We start from the raw sequence: 20255 nt of genomic DNA, 5'->3' as shown, positions 1-20255 counted from the left end.
TGGCTGGAGCCCCGCTCTGCGTACACACCCTCAGAGTCCAGAGGGTGCGGACAGAGCTTCTGTGATTCAAATGTCTATCGTTGCTGTTGGTTTATTTTTTCTTTAGACCTACAATCAAATCTTTTGCCAGGTGACCTTTCTTGTACGTTTCTGTTTCGGCAATAACATACAATATTGGGGTGGCAGATATCTTTGGGACTGCATGTTTCTATGTAAAGTAGCACCATAGAGTGCTGAGGTCCAGCCGTCTAGCGTCAGGTGGTGACGGGACGGGACCGTAACTCTGGTGGTTCTGACTCCTAGCAGGGGTCCTCCGTGACACCGTGCGGTCTCCTATGCAGATTTAAAACAATGCAATAGCTGTTTGAAGTGAAGGTTGTTAACTTTGCGTTAGCATGAGGGAATAGTAATTTGAAAAACTAACTCCAAAGAAGGAGTAATCGCTACTGTATTTTATAAGCAATTGGGCTTTAATTTTTGGCTATTTGAAGTTTCCCAGATTTCATGTGTGTGTGTGTTTTGCTGCTAGTTTTTTTGTTTAGGTTTTAAACTTTGCTTTTAAATTTGGGTTTTTGTTTTTATTTATGGCAAAATTGGAGGATATTTTGAGCTAAGCGAGTTTATAATTATTTATTTTTTTAAAGAGAGATCAAAGGAGAACACATATTTTACTATGACCATTTTTTTAATTTAACTTTTTGTTCTTGCTGCTGTTGAGTGAATTAAAATTTAGCTTGTGTCTAGAGTTTCCAGGCAAACTTTTTGAACTGTATAAATCTGGGGAACAGAGAAAATATAGCTAAAGGCTGCTGTGAAGTGGGCTTTTAAACTTTTGGGGGTTATGGACACCTTTGAGAATCTGACGAAAGGCCGTGGACCGTTCCCTCAGGAAGGGCACATGAGCACATACACGGAGTTCTGCACACGGTCTCAGAGAATCCATCACTTGCTGCCTGCCTCCCACTATTACGGGTACTTGGCTTTAGGTATAAAAGCATGTATATGAATACATTTATATGTGTGAATATATAGATATGTACATAAAGGATTTTTCATACAGGTGTATCTTCAACTATGTGCCAGGCATTTTATGTATGTTTTATTTGATGTTTTCACCTCCATCTGAGACAGGTATTATCCCATTTTGTGATTGAAGAAATAGGTTCAAGAAGGTTAAATAACTTGCTCAACATCACACAGCAGCTATTAAGTTGTCAATGTATTGCTTACAAAGAATTTATAAATTTGAAGATATAAATGTTATGCCTTTATAACAAAAATTTTTCTTTCATTATCCAAAAATTATTCAAGATACGTGGTTCTTCATTAGACGTGTTCATTAATATTTTTGGAGAATCTTAAAGGATATTGGACTCCTGAAAACTTTTACTTCATTGCTAAATTTGCAATTTTATTTCATGCATTTTGACTTCTCAGGTTTTGGGTATTTGTTTTAGCTTGCCAAAAGTAGGTGAGAGTTTTTACTTGACGTAAGTGTGAAGCCAAGGTAAGGATGTTCATAACCAGTGCCCAGGTAAGTAAATGCTTCTATTCCCAGATCATTGTGAACCTCATCCACAGGTTCTGTCCACGTTAGAGCTTTTGTCATCTTAGAAGACTTTAAGAAAAATATGATCATTTTGAATAGATGGGTTTTAAACAGTTAATGAAATGTGTCGCATGAATTGGAATTATTGGACACAGAAACATCTCATGTCTTCAGAAATGGAAGAGAATTTAAATGAGTATTTTTTAAGAGACATTTAAAATCAATTATTGGTAATAAACACACCAAGTGTTTAACACAATCCCATAGTGTGCCCATTTTATTGGTGCTGTAGGGCAGGTTGTTTTTGTTTTGTGTTAAACTGGAAGTGCTGGGAAGATGTCGTGTGTGGGGTTTATCCACGTGGGCATCTCACGGAGAGGACTTACGTGGTGCCAAGCCTGCTGGCATAGTCGAAAAATGCTTTGATTAAGTTGGTTTAATCAATAGAAGGCCATTAAAGTGGAAAAATCATCAAAAAAGAATACACATATACCCTAAATATTTGATTTTAACTTAAAGCATGTAAACCTACAGTTGCATGCCAGTCTTGTGCTGTAGATCTAAGCGTGGTCAGCCGACTGGAGACCCACAGGCTCTCTCACGCAAGCCCCACACCATGATCAGTCAGCAACCGTAATTTCCCATTTTTTTTTAAGGTGAAGCAAGAACTGAGACACTTGAAAAGAAATCTCAGTGCAAAGTCTTTTTTGAATTATACGATTTCTCTTTCATTCCTCCCACATCTAATTTGATAAAAAATTTATTTTTTTGCAGTAATACACTGATCAAGTCATTCTAAAGCAATCAACTTAGTTTTCATAGAAACAACTCTCTTCTTACACTCAGTTTGTTGGATTGCATATATTTATTTCAATTATGTAATCTCAGTAACAAGTGCAAGTGTCATAGACAGATGTGGGAACAGCTCCAACATGCGTGAGCTGGTAAAATGCAGCCCAGTGGAGGGCGGAAGTGCGCGCAGCAGAGAGTGCGCCTCACTGCGGGCACGGGACGGGTGGTCCATCAGATGAGTAGCACAGTGGGGGTTGATAGAGCTTTTGTGTCTAAATTTCTATATTGTGTAGGTAAACATTGAAAGGAAATCCCATTAGGTGGATATTTGCTTTAAAAATGGACATTTAAGACACCTAATCAATAGACATTGACGAAGTATCTGCTAAGTATTCAGTCCTGGTCTATAAAAAATGAATAAGGAACAAAACATAATAAATAAGAGTACACACTTAGACTGGATTTGGGTTTTGGCTTTGCTGTTCAAATGCCTCATGACCTTGTCCAAATCGCTTAACCTCTCTGAGCCTTATTTTCTTGTGTGTAAAAGTGGGATGATGCTGCTGTTTCTCATAAGAGCTTGCGGAACATCAGTCCTTAGGTAACTGGCGTACGTAGAGGTGAGACGCGGGCATCTCTCTAAAAGCCTGGTTGAAGTCGGAGCTTGAGCCGGAAGTGAAAGGGGCTGGGGTGGGAGCACTGACCGGGAGGAGCAAGCACTCGGTGAATAATTTCTGCACTGAGGCGGCGTGCAGTCCAGACTGAACGTTCGAGGGTGAGTGGCAAAGTCAGGTCTGGGAGAGGTGCTATAGGGACGCAGGTGGAGGTGGGAGGGCTGCGAGGCCCACGGCGGTGTCTTTGGTGCGTGCGGGAGCAGCTGCCCAGCGTGGACACAGACTTGAGCCCACAGCCCCAGTGTTCTAGCCTGTCTGGAAGGAGGCGTGCTGAGGGCTGGCAGTTGTAGTGACCACAGCCAGGGATTGTGGGGAATCTGTATTCCCGCGAGGAACTGGACAGCAAACCCAGGATCTGGGCGGGGGCTTGTCACGGGGAGCGTCAGGGCTCACTGCTTGGCTTGGCAAGCGTGAAGGCACCTAGGGGAACGTGCCGTGCTTACAGCAGCGAGACGATGCCACACTGTGAACACTGAGTGGGCACCGCGGGGGCTCTGTGTCTCAGTCAGGGTTAGTTTAGGGCTGACTTGGACTAAGATCTGAGATTGTTAAGGTCTGTGGCTGCCCAGGCTAGGTCAGGTGAGGGTTAGTAACCACTGTGCTGCTTTTCATACATGCCCTTCCCATTCCTGCTTCTGAGCTGTTGAGCTTGCCCATTTTCCCACTGCCAGTATTGACCCCGATGAATTCCAATTTCCGATCAATAGTTCATTAAATGTTTACGGAGCATCTATTATATGCCAGGCAGTGTTCCGGCCGTGGTGACGCAGCATCAGGACAGACAAAGTGTCTGTCCTGAAAGGCTTTCCGCTGTGGAGGAGAGGCAGGGCTGGGGCAAATAACGTACCCACAGGTAAGTACACAGGAAAATAGTCCATTGTCGTCCTCCGGGGAGGAGGGAGTGATGTGAAGATCAAGGCAGAGAACATTCCAAGCAGAAGGCGCCTCCAGTGCAAAGACCAGAGTTGCAAATAAGCTCAGCATGTTTAAGGGCCAGAAAGAAAAAAGATGATTGTTGTTTGAGGAGAGTAAACAGTGGGAGAGCGGAGAAAGATGAGATTGGAAAGGTAGCTGGTGCCAGGTACAGTGGGATTTGCAGACTGTGGTAAGGAGGTTGGGCTTTATTCCATTTGTAGGGTTTTAGGAGGAGGTTTATGCTTTAGACAGTGCTCCCCTCCCCAGCGCTGCGTGGAAGCTGGGAGGCTGTCTGGATGCTTGTTGTAGGCTGAGTGAGAGATGGTAGCAGCTTGGGCCTGGGTTGATGGTGGAAGATGGTGAACAGTGGTCAGATTTGGGAGATATTTGGATACTTGGCGGTAGGGCCAATGGAATTTACTAAAGGATTTTCTTGAGAGCTGGAGGAAGGAGAATTATCAAGGATGGCTCTTGGGTTATTGGCTGAGCAACTGGGTGGATCATGGTGCTGTTGTCTGAGATGGTGAAGACATGGGATGGGGACACAGTTTTGGGGAGGTGGGAATTAGTGGCTCTATTTTGGAGTTTGACCGATGGGACTTATAACTGGAGATGCTGAGTAGGTTGGCTCTGTGATGGGAAGGGGTCAGGTTAGAGGGTAGATTTGGCACATAGGTGGTATTTAAGGTCACCAAACTGGCTCGGGTCGCTTTGAGGACAGTGTAGATAGAGAAGGCAAGCCGCGGACACTGGAGTGTCCCAGACGTGAGCAGATGAGGGAGACTGGCCAGCAACGTAGGAGGGAAGTCAGGTGTGTGTGGTGTCACAGTGCCAGCTCTGGAGAAGAAAGAGTTTCAGGGAAGGGTGGTTAGCTGGGTCGGATGTTTCCGGTATGTCAGGAAAGTGAGTGGAGAGTGAATGGACCATTGACTCCGGTAAGCAGTATCAGTGTAGGTTACATACCGGTTTGTCGGAGACAGTACATTTTATACTTATCAATCAGTCTTATCAGTGCTTATTTTATTCCGAAATGTTCCAGTGCATGGTAAATTATATGGTCACACTAGTCATTAGGGACCTTGGAGAAAGCTACTTAGATGCAATGTTGAGAACGAAAACTGGAGTGGACGGAGAAGTGGATTGAAGAGAGGCCAGGCAGCTCTTCCAAGGCGTTTTGCCGTCAAAGGGGAGAGTTTTGCTGGCTGAAGAGGATGGTGGGTTTAAGGGCTTTCTTTTTTTTAACAGATGATATTTTAAAGCATGTTTATAATGTTAATTAGAATCACCCAGTGGAGAAGCAGAAGTTGACGAGATAAAGAGGAGAAAGAACGAAAGGGTGTAATCGGGAGTGTTTGCAAAAGTGAGCAGTTGGCCTCTAACACAGAGCGGAGGGTTCTCCTTAGGTAGCAGGAAACCTGCCCGTGATTAGCCGGAGGGAAGACAGACTGCGTCTGCAGGTACGGGGAGGCCGGCGGCTTGGATGGTGTGTATTCCGTCAGCCTGCATCTATTTATAGTAACCTGCTGTGGCAAGTTCTTAGCCAAGAGGAAGATGAGGAAATCTGATGCTGGAAGTTTGAGGACAGATTAAAGGTTTAGTTAAATCATTGTCTTGGAAAGGATGAAGGTGAATTTATATAATTCACAACTAATACAGTTGTCAGGTCCCATTGAGAGCTCAGTGGAGATTTGTAGTCATAAATACCAGGTAGGATGGTTGTGTGATTTTCTTCAGCCAGGCTCAGCCACTTCACGTAGGTGTGGAGGTGATGAGTGTGTTAGTTAGCTGTTGCCACAGAAATGCTGCCAAACAAACTAAACCAGAGCTCAGTGGCTTCATACAAAGATTGTTGACGCTTGTGGATTTACGGACTGGCTAAGGGTTGACTAATCTAGGCCGAGCTCGGGTGGGTGATTTTCTCTGCTCCGCATTTCTTTATCCTCTGGAGTAAGAAGGTCTAGAGCAAGACCGTGAGTGGGTAGCCGAGAGGGGAGGGGAAGAGAGTGCTGGGACACAAGACACTGAGACGTTCTCTCTGGACGTCTGTGATCAAAGACCGTCAGAAACCGTGGCAGAGGGGGAGCGGCGGTTTAGGTTTTAAGAAGTGACCGGTTGTGAGCAGAGTGACTGGGATGTCGCCGGCTGGTCCAGCAAGGAGTCTGGGCGCAGGTGGGCTCCGCGGGAGCTGGGGCTCTGGAGAAAGGAGGAAGGGAGCAGCAGTGGGAGCTGCGTCTCCAGGCCTTGACGCAGCGCTTGCGTTTGTCAGGTGTGGGGGGTGATTAATGGGTCAAGAAGTAAATTTAGTAGGTCATTATTAGCATTTAAGAAAAAATTAGAGATTAGAGTAGGAAATCTATTCATGCCTAAAGACTAGAGTAGAAAATAGCAGGTCCTAGCGAGTCTGCACGTTTTGTAAAACTTTGAGTTCTAGGTTGTAAAAAGACTTACTGTGGCGTGTGGTCAAAAAAACTTGAAAATTTGGCCATAAATTACTTGGGTTGTGGGAGAGAAAATTTGTGTTGTTGATCATGTGTAAATATATTGGCTTGTTATGTTATTTGTGTATATTTTTATCCCCTTTTTAGACTGCATTCTTTAGGGTACATTTCTGACACGGACGTGCCCAGCAGCTGATTAGCAAGTATGAACGGCTTGACCGTCAGGAAGCCTGTGTACCCAGCAGTGATCCAGGGAGCTGCTTCGTTTCCTACACTGGCTGTGGCGCAGCCGCCAGAGCAGTGCACAGACCTGCAGACAGACCTGCTCCGGAGGGTGAGCGGTGAAGGCGAGGTCAGAGTAGGGGCTAGAAATCAATGCCCGGCCTACTTCTGGCTTTGCAGGTCTAGAAACTATTTTGTTGGCTCCTTCAGAATTGATCAGAGTCTTAGGAAATACCTCAGAGTAGCCAAAGTCAAAAGGCTGACATATGAGCCAACGTTCTTAAAGTAATTTTCAGTAGGGAACAGGTGTTTCTAGGGACTGCATATATGTGTACATTAGCCAATATGCATCACTCTCAGCATCCCGGTGCCCGAGTGACACAATCAGAGGACCGTGTGGCGAGCGTGGAGTCCCAGGGAGGGGGTACTTCAGGGGAGAGGGGGTCCCTGCTGAGCGCTGCCGTCCACCGCAGAGCGCACCTTTCTGCTGTTGTGAGCACTGACCGCAGGCCCGCCAGCCCAGCATCTCCACCCTCCACGGTGCTGGAACAGCTCTGACAGATAGTTGCTGTTTCTGAATTCTTTCTGTAACCTGGCGGGTGTCTTTTCCGCGCTAGGCACTGGCGATGCTGCTGAGGCGGTGGTTCACAGCTGGAGGGCAGGGGCCTGGGATCTTGAATCCTCAGCCATGTCCTTTGGGGATTTAATAACGTGGACCACTTTAAACCTTGTGTTAGAAATAATTTCTCCTACCAGAGACGATAACTACACACTCGACTGCATTTCAGTGCAGTCAGCGGGGTCACGTTCCCCGCCCGGCTGGACGGGAGGACCAGCCTCCCCTCAGACACGGTCACGCAGCCCACGCAGTGGAGCAGCTCGATAGAAGCCCGTCCTCGAGGGGAACAGAAACACTGGCTGAGCAGTCCTGTGACTGTCTTAGTGACCTCTTAGGATAACTGCGTTTAAATTAAGTGTATAATGCTGCGTATTTAAATTACTGTTGAGCAACTCTGAAAATAATAACAAGGAGCCTTAGATCAGCTCTCTGCTGGAAAGCTTCATGGGCCAGTGGACTCTGGCTAGTTTCATATCAGAACTCAGAGCTTAAATCTTGAATTTACCATCGATTTCAAGAATGGCTTTGAGTAAGATGTTAACCTTTCTGTTTTCAGCTATGAAATGAGGCTGATAATGCTTTGCCACCTCATGGAAATAACATAAAATATACCAGTTAAAGCTTGCAGCAATGGGATGTGGGCAGCCATGGAAGACTGGGGCCCGAGAAGAAGAGCTCGTCGTGTGGGCTCACGCAACTTTCCCCCATGTTCATGATCAGGACACATGAGGACACGCGTGATGTGCTGTCAAGTCCTCTGCACGGCTGGGTCCCGTGTGTCTGGGGCGGTGTGGAGGTCATCACGCCTGCTCCCTGCTGAGTCTGTGACGAGAGCAGCTGCTGCTCTGCCCTGACGGTCAGGCCTGGAGGACGGTGGTGTCTCCCCGCCTTTCCACCTGTGTTCTCTTTTTCCCATGAGACGGGGAGTAGGGCCTTGTGAGTAAAAGGGTTTAGCAGATGATGTGCTTTGAAAACATAGGTTAAAACTAAAAAAAAAAAAAAAAAACAACCGCCATAAAAAATCCCTGGGTCAAGCCTTCAGGATCAGTGGTTATTTACGACAAGGCAGTGGGAAGTCACGTCATTGGGATGGACTTACCTGGTGTTCTAACCTGGATAATGTTAATTTAAGTTTTTTATTATTATCCAGAGATGTAAACATTTAAATTATTTAAAATTGAATCTAGATGTTAATTGTATTTTTTTATATTTTAAATCTGAATTTCATAATCTGCATAATTTTAATCAACATAATAGATTAGCTAGAATATCCATTTTCCAGCCATTTCAGCTAAATTATTTTTACTCCATATAAACGAAGAGTACAGAATAAACAAAAGCTTATTATTTAAAACTTAGTGTGGGGAGGCCATGGAGCTCGGCTACTCGGAGGAAACCTAGAAGCCTTGTTATAAGAACCTGTGAGACTAGATGGATGTGAAACCTGCAGTGTTTAAGCTCCTGTTCGGGGCACAGCTAGGTACCCCAGAAGCATGAGTAATTTAGTTACTTGTGGCTTTATATGATTGAAGTATGTAGTCCTCGGAGATGTCTACCCAGCTGAGTCGTTTTGAGATTCGTGTGTTAAGTAGCTTCATGTGGTACATAAAAGGCATTTATTTATCCGGATGAACAAAAAATGACTCTGTCCTGATTACGACTTAGCATCTTGCAGCAGCGTTGTACCCGGAGCAGGAATGAGAAAATAGAAACAAAGTCCTTGTCAGGTGAGTTTTTTTCTTGGTCTGCGATGGGCTGGAGCCTGTGTGTGGACAGCGTGCTGGCGTCAGGCTGGTCTTGTCCGTGTGGGGAGTTTGTCTCTCCAGACCAGGCTGGGCAGTGCGGGCCTTGAGTTTTACGTCATCTGTGGTTCCGGCATGTTTGGTTTGAGACCAGCCAAAGGCTTTGTAAACCCTGGCATTACTGCTTTATACAATTTTAAAAATATTTTTAGTTTTTGGACTTTAATGTCTTAATCTCATTGCTAGGTTATTAAAATTAATGTGCTTCTGATAATCTGGTTTAAGTGTGCCGTGCCTTTCTTCAGGATATATCATTTATGAAAACTTTATTTCTTGTGAAAATAGAGTGCAGCTATATCTCTAACATGTATTAACAAGCTGCTGTTTAAATTAAGTTTACTAATGCTAGGGGTGGAAATTTGGGCACATGAATACATTTGATTTTTTGGTTTGCTTCTTATTTTGGACTCTATCAAGTAGGATTATTATTTTCCATTAAAAGTTTTATTTCATGGTTCATAAATGCTGTCTGTCGACCGCTGGTTCATCTCTCAGTGTGAGTTCACACCTGATCTTAGCCAAAGGGTGGAGAAGCGATGCAGTGTGAGTTTACAATACAGTCGTCTCTCGGCGTCCGTGGGGGTTGGCTCCGAGGCTTCTGTTGGATGCCGGAGTCTGAGGGTGATGGAGCCCCTGACGTGGAAGGGCGCGGCGTCTGCCGATGGCCTGCGCACGTCCCCCACGTGTGCTTTCAGTCGTCTCCGCGTTGCTCACGATACCCAGCGCAGTCTAAATGCCACGTAATAGTCGTTGTACTGCACTGTTTAGGGCATCGTAACAAGTGAAGAAGTCTGTACATATTTAGATGGAATTTTTTCCTTCCAATTTTTTTTTTTTTTTTTAAGAGTCAGGATCTTGCTCTGTTGCTCAGGCTGAAGTGCAGTGATGTGATCACAGCTCACTGCAGACTTGAACCCCTGAGCTCAAGCGATCCTCCTGTCTCAGCCTCCCAAGTAGCTGGGACTACAGGTGCACACCACCACGCCCAGCTAATTTTTAAAATTTTTTGTAGCGATGGGATCTTGCTATGTTGCTCAGGCTGGTCTAGAATTCCTGGCCTCAAGTGATCCTCCGGTCTCAGTCTCCCAAAGTGCTGGGATTACAGGTGTGAGCCACAGCACCCGGCCTCTGAGTATTTTTGATCTGAGCTGGGTTGAATCCACAGATGTGGAGCCCACACACGTGGAGGGCTGACAGTGCTTGGTTTTTCCCTAGTGGGGTTTCATTTACACACCATATATCTTAACTGTGCAGTTCACTAAGTGTTAACAAATGCAAACACCCAATAACCCCCACCCCAGTCAAGATAGTGAGCATTTGCAGCTCAAATTCCTTCCCAATAAATCCCCCACTCCCTTTCCAGGCAGCCACTGGTAGGGTTGCTGTATAACAGACTCATTTTGCCTGTTCTTGCACTTCATGTAAACAGAATCATACAGAATGTATTTTTTTGAGGCTGACTTCTTTTGCACAAAATAATATTTTTGAGATTCATCTATGTTGCGTATTTCAGTAGTTTATTCCTCTTATTGATGAGTATTCTGTTGTATGGATTCACTACAATTTAGCATATTCACGGACATGTATGTGTAAAGTTTTGGTTGTTATAAATTGGGTTAGAGCACTTTAATGAAGAACATTGAGAATAACACACACTCTGTAATTACGCTCTGCTGGGGGTCAGAGGGACGCTATCAGTAAGGCGGGTGAAGTTATTTAATTGCCTATTAATTATGATTTGATTTTTTTAACATGTACTTTGCTATTATGTTTTTTTTACTTTTTATTTCTCCAGCAATAATTTGATCGTATAATCTCTCTTTTTTATGTCAAGCATTGGCTTTGAGAAGCGAAGGTGGGTGATGGTGTCTGAACGTGGATGACTGACAGGGTTGGGAGGAGAGAATATAAAATAATTTCCGATGAAAAATAACATGCAACTGACAGAGCTCTTTGTCCAAGGAGTGAGATTGTGTCCCACGTGTGTCTGTCGGTCTGCCTGTGCTGTGATTTAGGGTTATATTTAAGAAAACAAAAAATCTTTTAAAACTATTAGCAACTCTTCAGCCTTGAAACAACCCCATTGGAATAAACTCGGTGATCTGTGGGCGTCTCTGAACGATACACGTCAATTTAGAAGGATGAAGCAGGCGCAGAGGAAGAGGAAGAGGAAGAGGGGCGTTGTATGTCAAAGAGTCAGGCGGTGCCCAGGGGGGCTGTTTGGGCGGCTTTCCCCGGCCTGGGGCATCGCTACCACAAAAGGAGGCGATGAAGATGAATCATTCAATTTGGTGATTTCACCCACAGTGATAAATGCACCATGTACCCCTGTGAAAAGCCAGAGGCACCATCAGTCCCTTGTGGTAAGAGACTTGCATTTTACCTCTGAGTTGAGCTAACTGATAATCTCGGTCTCTGAAACTTACTTTCTTTTAGTTTTTTTAAAAAAAGGTTTTTGAGGCCTACTGAAGGTACTCGCTAGTTTCTACCTTGTTTTTAGACATGGATCAACGCCTCGGCCCACCTCCCTGATTTAACCAGTTCCCGTCCTGTTGCTGGAAGTGGACGTGGACTCCTTGGTAGTTGGGAGTGTTCTGTGGTCGTGCATGGAATTCGGAAGTGGTGGAAAGGAGGAACCTACATGGTCCAGTGGAGACACAGGAGGAAGTTTTGGTCATTAGGAGCAAAATGCATGTTCCCTCAGCTGAAAGGGCAGCCGCCAGGGTTTTGATTGTGTGATTTTAGCGAGGAAGGACTGAAGGAGAGGAGAGGACAGTGGATTAATTCTGGTAAGTGACAGGAGAAATAGAGCAAAAGGGGCTGCCCACCTTCCGCGTTTCCAGGGCCACACAGCTGGCGAGGAGCAAGATCCGAGTCCAGGACTCTGACTCTGACCGTGCCGAAGGCCGCGTCGCCCCAAATTTCTTCTGTCCCTATTGCCTTTGCTTGTCTGCTTCATCGATTGTACCACTGGGAGTTCCACCGTTGCAGGTGTGTTCTGCGTGAGAGTCAGCTGCTCTGAACGCTGGAACACCGACTGCCACACAGAAAAACCAGAAGCTTTTCCTTGGGGCTACAGTGTTTTATTACAAAAATGGAATAAAAACTTCCAGTGTAATTTAAAGGTAAACATAAATAGAAAAACAAAATTTATTGACTTCTATTCATTTAATCCATGTTTTTAGAATTAAATTGTCAATATTGATTGTAACAATAAGAACATCAACAAGTAAGATTTTATATAATGCTTTACTTGGTCCTGGGGTCAAAACTAGAGTGTGTTAAATACAACTCCCACGGCGGTTAATGTGTTAAATACTTCTGGAAGGAATTTGTTCTGGAAGATCTTGCATTATTAGCTCATTGTGAGCTCACATGAATGAGCTAACAATGAGGTGGCTTTTGTGGAGGGGCCGCCAGCAGTGGGTGTCCCGTGGGGTGAGCTTAGGTGGGTGCGCTGGGAAGAGGGCGAGGTTGACGTATGTGGAGGTAAAGTCCGCAGCAGTCAGGATGGCAAAGCTGGGCAGAGTCGTAGCTGGGTGCAGGGCCAGCTCCCGGTGGCCAGGCTTGGGGTTCTGAGACGTGGACGTGTGGATAGGAGCTGGCAGGGGCCAGGGACAGACATTTCCTCTGTCAACACTCTGTGCCAGGCCAGCCCCACTCCCCAGAAAGAGGAAGGAAACCTTCTTCCTCCTTCCTGCAGCCCATACCCCGCCGAGCCTGCAGCAGTCTGGTAATATTGTGTTCATGGCTATCGTGGTTTATAACCATTTATAATAATGTTTCTGTGAGTGAATGGGCAGTAAGTATCAAGCAGCCAGTTGAAAAAATAAACCTGTGGAAACACAACTTATTTGTAAACTGGGGACTGAATGCAGCTTTTAGATGTGTGCTAATGAAAGTTGTAGATTATGTTATACGGTCAGGCTGTTTTAGTCCAACAACATACAGCTGCTGTAAGTTTGGGGACAATGTCTTCCCTCTGCTCACGCCCTTTGTACAGCTGTTTCCTCCCTGTTTTTAGGTCATTCCTGGTATGCAAGACCCTTGCACTTTAAATAAACAAGTGCTTCTAATATAAATATAAAATTGCTGGGAAATTAATAAAAATCTGCTTTTTAAAAAGTGCATTTACAGTGAAGTTAACAGTGACTGAGCTGTGAGTTTCACATTTGCATGTTTTCTCAGACATCTGGAAACCTTGTATATGGTGCAGTCAGACCCCTGGCAGTCTCTTCCTAATAAACCGCTAATGGCTCAGAATTTTAAAGGTGCACCACATAAATTATTTCCCCTACGGAGTAAATGCCCAGGCTGAAAATGAACTACAGAGTATAATAGCCAAGTGGAAGGGGAATACTTGTCTAAGCGAAACCTCTTCTGTGTGATTTGGCTTGTCAAGAACGTGAAATAGGGCCAGGTGTGGTGGCTCACGCTTGTAATCCTAGCACTCTGGGAGGCCGAGGCGGGAGGATTGCTTGAGCTCAGGAGTTCGAGACCAGCCTGAGTAAGAGCGAGACCCCCGTCTCTACTATAAATAGAAAGAAATTAGCCAAACAACTAAAAATAGAAAAAAAAAAATTAGCCGGGCATGGTGGCGCATGCCTGTAGTCCCAGCTACTTGGGAGGCTGAGGCAGGAGGATTGCTTGAGCCTGGGAGTTTGAGGTTGCTGTGAGCTAGGCTGACGCCATGGCACTCTAGCCCGGGCAGCAGAGTGAGACTCTATCTCAAAAAAAAAAAAAAAAAGAATGTGAAATAGGACGAAAGCGTCTTACTGTAAAACGTGCAACTGCTGAGAGAGTGTCGTGCGGATCTGACTGGCCTGCGTTGTCGTCCACGTCTGGGTTTCTCCTTCACTCGTCAGTGGTGGCTTCCCCCGCTTTGTTCGTTGCAGAAGCATCTCCCTAATGCAAAATGGGTGGCCTTTTAGTTGTCTCCATATGTTGGAAATCGGCATATCAAAATGAAATTTTTTTTCTATTTTACAAATGATAGCATTTTTAAGTTAGATTTATTTAATCAGCTGGTCATGTTCTTCTAGTTCATGTTTCTCCAAACATTTAAAGGTACTGCTGTGCACGTGAGCGGGAAGAGTGAAGCCTAGAGCTACTTGGGGTTCCACCCAACAAGAGTGCGATGACGGAGGCCTTTGGGACTAACCACGGGCGCGACAGGCCTCTGGTGGGTGGCAGGAGGTCCCCGAGAAGCACCACTGGTGAATAGTCCCCTGCCCCGTTGCCACACTGAATAGAATTCTAGAGGTCCGCAGAGGAATTCCTTTACTTGCTTCCCCCTGACCTCCTCTTAAATAACATTTCACCATTTCAGTGGTACGTGTTCATTATAGAAGATTCAGAAAAAGTTTTCCAGCGACAGTCCCTGTTAACGATTGTGGTGTATCTCTCTAGTACTATCTCTGTATTTACGCATATGTGCGTTTACAGAAAAAGGGCTGATACTATATATTCTCTTTAGAAACTAGCTTCTTATATTAAATATATTAGGACAATTTTTCTAAGTCATTGAATATTTGTCTGCTATGTCTTTTTAAATAGCTGCATAGTATTCAATTTTATTGATATTATAGAATTGACTTTGTCTATCTCTGTTATTGGGCATTTAAATTCTTTTTAGTTTTTGATATAAATAGCACTATAATGAATATTCCTATAGCTAAGTATATCCACATTCATAGTTTGTTTCATTGTATAATGTGGTAGCCTGGAGTTCCTCCGAAAGCAAGGCTTGTGTGCAGTTAGTTAATTTGGGAGATGTGGCCACAGCCAAATGTGGCGTATTTATTCTCACCAGGACCTTCCTCCCCGACTCAGCCATCCTCCTGGCTCAGCCCCCCAGGTAGCTGGGACCACAGGGGGTGCACCACCATGCCCGGATAATTACTCTGTTTTTTAGTAGAGATGGGGTCCTGCTCTTGCTCTGGCTGGTCTTGAACTCCTGGCCTCAAGTGATCCTCCCGCCTCAGCCTCCCAAAGCACTGAGATTACAGGCATGAGCCATCGCGCCTGCCCACGAGGACGTGTCGAGGAGGCTTAGGAAATGTGTCTCAGGACTGTCTGCTTGGGGAACAGAACGGGAAGTGTTCGCCTTCCTTTGGGCTATTCTCTGCTTCCCGAGGGCGGCCCCACCGAGTATCTCCTCTGTGCTCCCAGCTGTGCGGTGGTGAGTGCCCAGTGCGTCACCGAAGTCTGGGGTGGGAAGCCAGGGAGAGTGTGGCAGGGGCTGGGTGAGGACCCTCACGTTCCTTCTTCACCAGGGTGATGGAAGCCTGCTTGGGCCTGTTGGGTGCAGCGCGGCCTGAGCAAGAGGTGGAGCTGAGAGGCTCTGCAGCAGGACACAGGAAGTATCCCGTACAGATACACTCCTAGAAATAGAGGTTATAATTCTGGCTCGAAGGACACCAAAGTTGTATCTTTTAAAATACAGATACCCACGGGAGTGGCGAGTTTACCTTCGGTTTGGTTCACAGTGAGGTGCCCAGGTATTCCAGGACGTGGCACACAGCAGGGGTAAACAGACGTGACCCTGCTGCCGCAGAGCTCGTCCTCCTCTGCAGAGAGGGACAGCGAACGTGGGAACAGACACATCGGGTCGGTCTGACAGTGGGAGTGCTGCAAAGCAGAGGAAATGAAGCGGTACTGTCCATAGTGGCCAGAAAGGGATTAGCCCGCCTGAGAGCGCCGGGTGCGCGGAGACTCGGGGCGGGTGGACTAGAACTAGGGGAGGATGCGGGGAGGAGGGGCGCGGCCCCATTGCGGTCACTGCCCACTTCACATTTTTCCTGGAGGCTGAGGTGCTGGAGAGAGATGTTCTGGCTTTGGGAAGTGCATGCACTCAGTGTTCGCACCGTGTGGGATTCAGTCGTTCCTGGATCCTTAGAGTATGTCGTTGACGTTGAGAATAGACAGCAGATCATAGGTGCTCTTTCTTTGATGCTTCAGAATGTAGTTCAGGGTCTTAGCGTACCTTCGGGTTGTTTTCGCCAATCTTGGGGTTAATACTAGAGCAGCATAAATGGGATTTTCTGCTAGATGGTGGCTGGGGATTGTTGTGTCATTGTGATTCTATTCCGTGTGGGACAGCACTATCAGCTGCTGCTTTGCTTTAGAGAGCTCAGAAAATACAGTTTTAGAGACATAAATTTATTCATCGGACCTTTTATTGTGAGCTAAATAGCAAATGAAAAATCACCTCTTTACATTGCTAGGTGTTTCTTACGTTTGTTACCAATAGCACAGTTTATCCACTTGAGTAGAAAATAAGCCGTGGGTTTGTGATCGCCCCAGATTAAAGCACATTCTTCTTTTTCAGTGATATGTAAAACCACAGGAATCAGAGTGATATCAGATATTGAAAGATTAGAATATTAAATCTGATCTCCCAAGTCAGAGTTTTCCAAATTTCAATCATTTGTGTGCCACCTTCATGATTTTGCTGTATTCTGCATTGCTAATACTACTAAATAGTTAATGTTTTTCTCTGCAGTGACTCAGTTTTTGCTTAAATAAATTTATTTGAAACAGAATGTTTATATTATTGAAATAAATGGAAGGTAACTTTAAAAATATATTCCTGTTAACACAAGAGCGTCTCTCTGTGTGCTGTCTAAAATCATCATGCCCATTTTGGCTAACACTGCTCTCATAGCAGGCTTGGCCGGCCCCATCCCAGGTGTGTGACCTTTGGCAGGTTAGGCAGCTTCCCCAGGCCTCTGTTCGGTGCGTGGTGGGGATAGTGAGGCAGCGTTGCCTGCCCAACGCGCGCCCAGTGAGTGATGACTCAGAAAATGGAAGCAACTACGAGAGTGCGCTGACGAAGCGGTCGTGTCTTCCTCACTCTTGTTGAAAAGACCAGAATTGGAGAGTCAGAAATGATACGTGCTCTTCCATTCCGCACCCAGGGAGGGGCTGAAGGAGTCAGAAAGAACAGCGGACCAAAGAGTTGGCCAGTTTGACTGTCTCCCTCCCTCCCCGTGATTGGCCAAGCCATTTAACCCCGTTAGGGCTTGGTTTCTTCATCCCACAAATCAGGAAGTTGGATTTGATTTGATTTGATCCCAAAGCATCCAGCTTACAGGGTGCCGGTTTACGGGGTTCTGATCATAGGATATGGTTTATCTGAAATCAGAGCATTTTATATTTTGTTTTGTTCTAACTGCCCATTTAATACACAAAATGAGCCGGAGTTGTTGGTGTGGCCCCAGCTGTTTTCCTGTTTTCATTACGAGTGACTGATGGGGTCATGCTAGCAAACCGGGTCAGTTAGCAATTGCCTTTGAAACTGGATGTAATTAATTGCATAATTGTGGCTGTTGAAGTTTAGTCCTAGTAAAATTACATCATAAAACTGAGGCATTTTTGAAGGATGTACTGACAAAGGAAAAACATGAATAAACTCCTATTACACATTTCACTCAAATTTAAGTTATGTTTACTATGTTTGCTGAGCACGCAACTATTATCACTGCCGTCAATAAAAAAATTATATGTGAGTTTCTAGCCACTGGGACCACTGTTGAAAGAGCTTTTATGTCTCTGACCCAGACGACTTGTTATGGCCCTTCTGGATCAGAAATTCTACGGTTTTATGAATTTCGATCTCCTGATCAGGTAGATCTGGACTTGGTAGTGATGAAGTTGAAATCAAAGCAAAATAAAATTTAAAAGCCTGCTATAGCTGCTCTTTTAGATGAATGTATATATAAGTGTGGGTGTGTATATTAGCATAACATACCAATCACTTATTTTTTTCACTGAGGTATATATCTCAGAAATTGCCCCATTTATATAGTTTTTTCCTTCTTTGGAATGACTGCAAAGTTTTCCATTGAATGATCGCAGTCGTTTAGCCAGTCTCCTTATGATGAACACTTAGGCTTTTTCTAGCTTCTCATGTTACCCACAACAATGCGGCAATGAGTATCTCGCTCATGTGAGATTTTGTGCCTATGTCAGTGTATCTGTAGATTGAATTGCTGGGTCGGAGGATATGCGCGTTTATAATTTTGAATTTGAAATAAACGTTCTTCGTGGAGGTTGAACAATATATCCTCCCACCAGCAGTGTGCGGATGAGCCTGTTTCTGCTCAGCCGCCTTCTCCCCTCTTTCTGCGAGAACCAACAGTCTGCTTTCTCCTGCACTACCCTGTTTTCTTCAGGAAGATGCTGGTGAGAGGGATGATGATTACCATTTGTGCCAATTTCACAGAGACTAAATGTCACACTGAAGACCACTTTCTAAGCCATGTGTATTTGCTGAATTAAGTGGCTGTACTGTTGAGCCTCTTGGAACGTGCTTTACGTTGCTTCAGAGCACAATTACACCAGCACGGAAAACCTCCAGTTTGAAAATTATCGACAAATTGAAGCCTTCCATGGGGATTCATTCTCGTAACATAATGAAACTTCTTGTACACGTTATGCAACAGGTTTGGCTATAGCAACATTATTTATACTTTATTTGTCCTAAATTCAGAAGGAAAAGGCATTATATCTGGATACTGTTTCCATTTTTTTTTTAGAGAAAACTAATACTAGTTGGTGGCGTTGGGGGCTAAAACACATGAAAAACTACCCTCTTAATTCCACTGATTACTCTTTGACTATGTGTGTGTGTGTGTGTGTGTGTGTGTGTGTGTGTGTGTACAGACACACAGTCTTTAGGCCCAAGAGTTAAAGCTTCTGTTCTCCAGAAAATAAGAGTAGTTTGTGTTACAGAGATCAGTGCTCTTCTTTTTCACATTTAGGACTTATACAGATTTAGGAGAATTGTAAAAGATATTCATAAACTGCTATTTCTTTATTCTCCTTGGGCTGAAGTATGTTGTATATGAAAGTCAACTCCTGAAGGAGCTTAGAAAATTTTATTTATTTTTTATGCTGATGTCGTCTTTTTTAAAATTGACCATTGTTCTAATAGCTGAGGGGTTTTTTCCCTTGGCTTTTAAAAAAGAACAACAGATGTTTGAAAATTTTTTTAAATGAAGTTTTCCTCCTTCATTTGACCTTCAGGTATAGCACTCTACTGACTCACAGGGAAAAATGTTTCCATTATTGACCTATTTGACAAGCAGTTGTAGTGGGGGATGTAGTATTTATAGTGAAGATGGAGGTTAAATCCTACAGAATAACCTGTAATTAATATAAAATTGCTTAGCATCATAAAAATAAAAATATAGATTAAAAAGTTATTATTAGGCAATTACCTTTTGTGCTTTCCTTTTTAGCACAGGTATTACATTATAGAAAAACTCTCTGTTTTAACTAGAGACTGTTGAATTTAAAATTGTTCTACCCCATCAGGAAAGCCGTCTGTTGTGCTGTTCACACAGTGGAAAAACAGGCATTCAGAAACGCGGTTTGTTGTGGTGTGTGTTACTCCGGGCCCACCTTGTAAGGAAACAAAAGCGTTTTCACTGAACCATAGCACTCCTAGCATTCTAATGATTTGTCTTTTTAAAAGTCAAAGGAACACTATTTTAATGCTTGTAAAACAAAACATTATAATCTAACATCATCCTGATATCTCTTATATTGTGACCAAAAAGAGACCTTTGAGGGATTCCTTGGAAATTGTGGGACTATGAAGAGTCATTACCATTGCACGTTGCCAGAAATTCTTGCATTTGTTTTCTGTGGAATATTCGAGTGTGGATGCAGATCATAAGCCGTGGCTGAGCTGCTTGTACCCGACGTGGAGTGGTCAGTAGAGACTTTCCAGCTCGTTGCCTGAGCATATTTGCTTGTGTGTTGCAGGTTCTTCTCCCGGCAGCTGGTCTGTTACAGCTACAGGACGTGAAGAAGACTTGCTGTGAGTTTTTGGAGTCCCAGCTTCACCCTGTCAACTGCCTAGGCATCCGGGCTTTCGCGGACATGCACGCTTGCACGGATCTCCTGAACAAGGCCAACACCTACGCAGGCAAGTGGTGCGGCCCCGGCCGAGTTTGAGACCAGGAGAGTCGGGAACTCTCGCATTCTGATGTGATTCCACAGTGGTCTCTGGAAAGCTGCTTTATAAAAGTACAGCTAAAATTATATTAATATGATGGTAGCACCGCGTAATTGAAGCATACTCATAAAATTATGAGCACAAAAAAGCAACTATAAATTGGCATTGGACCTAATAGAGTAGTTAGTTTTATACAAGTATTGATTTTGACTTTCTGTGTGTTTTTCTTTCAAATGTCAAATGAATAGGCGTACGAAAAAGGATATGCATGTGAAATT

General features: G+C 44.4%; 1 protein-coding gene across 1 annotated transcript in view; it reads left to right on the top strand.

The window, feature by feature from the left end:
- Positions 1-20255, top strand: part of KLHL2 (kelch-like family member 2) — an 85419-nt gene that overhangs the window by 34319 nt on the left and 30845 nt on the right. The window contains exon 5 of the mRNA XM_012656998.1: positions 19785-19947. Coding sequence (XP_012512452.1) covers positions 19785-19947 — 163 coding nt within the window. The remainder of the gene's footprint in view (positions 1-19784; positions 19948-20255) is intronic.

This window comes from Propithecus coquereli, unplaced genomic scaffold, assembly GCF_000956105.1.
Source record: "Propithecus coquereli isolate 6110/MARCELLA unplaced genomic scaffold, Pcoq_1.0 Scaffold53, whole genome shotgun sequence".
NCBI lineage: Eukaryota > Metazoa > Chordata > Mammalia > Primates > Indriidae > Propithecus > Propithecus coquereli.
Note: the sequence above shows the minus strand (reverse complement) of the source record. Positions and strands in the feature narration are given on the sequence as shown.